Genomic DNA, 2,324 nt, shown 5'->3' with positions numbered 1-2,324 from the left:
ACTAAATGCATAGCACGCTCTGCTTTCAGAAACATTATCAAATTTCTTGTACCTGATAAGTTGGCCTTCAACAACTTGAGGACTTGTGATTTTGTTGCTTTGATACAGATAATGATTGTTAACTTGAGATGTTTAGAGATTCTCTGCTCATAGATGTACAAACTGTTTGCTTGGCTCTGCTTTCAGAAACATTATCAAATTTCCTGTACCTGATAAGTTGGCCTCCAACAACTTGAGGACTTGTGATTCTGTTGCTTTAATATAGATAATGATTGTTAACTTGAACTGTTTAGAGATTCTCTGTTTGTAGATGTACAAACTGTTTGCTTGGCTTTTACAGTTTGTTTAAAAATATTCAGTACCTGATAAGTTGGCTTCTAGGAGCTTGATGACATGTGATCTTGCATTTACATATAATACACCTGTTCACCACCATTTGCTAAGACACTGTCCATTGTTGAGAAACTTCTGGCTAACATGGGAGCTATTTCATAGCCATTTGGGTAAGATATGAGAATTGTTAAATAAGGAGCCTTTGGGCCCATTTTAATGTAATATTTGCTGTTAATCACAAATGTTTGTTTACTACTTATAGAAATTGAGATTCCTACTTTTGGATTGTTTGAAAAATACCACCACAACACAGTATGTATGAATTCACTATTTATTATTATTGTATTGACCTAGGTTGGGGTTCCTGTTTCCTATTATGAATATGTTTGTTTCAAATAGGAATTTTGATAAAGAACTCGAAACGAACTCTGGAAACTCGAGAGGTTCGTCATTTGACCTATGGAATAAAAGAAGAAATTTGAAATAATACATCAGAATAGGAATAGAAAAGGGCCAACTCTAAAAATCTAATCATAAAATATACAAAAATATATGTGTGTGTTTATTCAACATAAATTAAAATAACAAACAAGGGCCCATTTATACCTCATATAAAACTATAAAAACATACAAGGGCTAATAAGATAGACCTAATCAGATAGACCTAACGCATTTCGGCCTTTACAGGCCTTCTTCAGAGGTCTAATTCATACAGAACATATAGGCTGATGTGCAAAAATACATACAATTCTACATATACAAAATATGGAATAAAGGCCAGAGATCAATTGTTCCAAAGTTTAACCACTGGGCAAGGAAAAGAAATACAGAAATACAAATGAAGCCTCCAGTGAAATCACATGTCCAGTGGTACTTCTCTCTGGTCAACTGTAGATTCATCTAAGGTTGTACAGCCAAATGTTCCTTAGGTTAAAAGCAGTCAAAGGCCACCATCAGAATGGTGCACTGTCAACAAAAAGCATACACACCGTGAGACTTAAACAGTGGCTTAATATCTTCTCCCTCTGCTCTCTTTGGACTATTCTTAGGCAGCACCGCTTCCAGAACGGGTAACGCGATCGAAGGCAAGACCCCAGGCGTCAACGGTTTGTCTCGTATTTGGCTTCTCTATACTGCTGGAGTGTTAAATGCAGAAATGAATAGTCAGAGCTGCACCAGTGGGACCTGTTAAGAAGGGGCAGGCAGCAGCACTTAGTGGCGGGCTGTTTTTGAACACATGGGAGAGGAGAAGAAGAGAGTGGGTTTATACCTTGCCCTTCACTACCCAAGGGAGTCTCAGAGCGGCTTACAATCCCTTCCCCTTCCCTCAACAGACACCCTGCGAGGTCGGTGGGGCTGAGACAGCTCTCTCAAGAACTGAGAGAACTTATGACTGACCCAAGGTCACACCAGCAGCTGCATGTGGAGAACTGGGGAATCAAACCTGGTTCTCCAGATTAGCATCCGCAGTACTAGCCACTATACCAAACTGGGGTTTTTGCAGCTTCCAAAGTGACAGGTGTTTACCTATGGAGTATGGTCACTTCCTGAAATGAAATATGGTGGAATGGGGATTTGTGTGTGTTGAGAACGGGTTTTTCTTTCTAGTTTTTCTGATAATGAGGTCTGGGTACCCCGAAAGGTTGCATGATTTACCAATTGAAACGAATCCAATAAAATACCAGCTGCAGGCAATGGCAAAGCCGTCTCTGAACCTCCCTTGCCTTGAAAACCCTGCGGAGTTGAATAAGTTGGCTCTGACTTAACTTGGATCGGAGACCACGAGGGAATATCTGGGTCCGATGCTCCCACTAAGCTGTAGAGTCTTGTGAGCAAAAATTCTGCTTTGTGAGCTACTGGCATGAAAGATGTGAGCGAGCCATTTGGCTGCTGCGTAAATTAGTTTGCTCTGGATTAGAGATGTAAAATTTCTGGACATTTTGAAGCTCGGAAAAAAACCCTGTCCCCCCCCCCCCCCTTTTTTATATAAA

At 40.1% G+C, this 2,324-nt stretch overlaps 1 protein-coding gene across 2 annotated transcripts in view; it reads left to right on the top strand.

Moving 5' to 3' along the window:
* Window positions 1-2,324, top strand: part of DLGAP5 (discs large homolog associated protein 5) — a 66,595-nt gene that overhangs the window by 19,679 nt on the left and 44,592 nt on the right. For both annotated transcript variants that reach the window (XM_015412096.1, XM_015412097.1), the window contains exon 5: window positions 1,383-1,439. In XM_015412096.1, the coding sequence (XP_015267582.1) occupies window positions 1,383-1,439 (57 nt within the window). The remainder of the gene's footprint in view (window positions 1-1,382; window positions 1,440-2,324) is intronic.

Source organism: Gekko japonicus, unplaced genomic scaffold, assembly GCF_001447785.1.
Source record: "Gekko japonicus isolate JY-2015 unplaced genomic scaffold, Gekko_japonicus_V1.1 scaffold1515, whole genome shotgun sequence".
In the NCBI taxonomy this organism is placed as follows: domain Eukaryota; kingdom Metazoa; phylum Chordata; class Lepidosauria; order Squamata; family Gekkonidae; genus Gekko; species Gekko japonicus.
The sequence above is the reverse complement of the archived record's forward strand: the minus strand, read 5'-3'. Positions and strand labels throughout refer to the sequence as shown.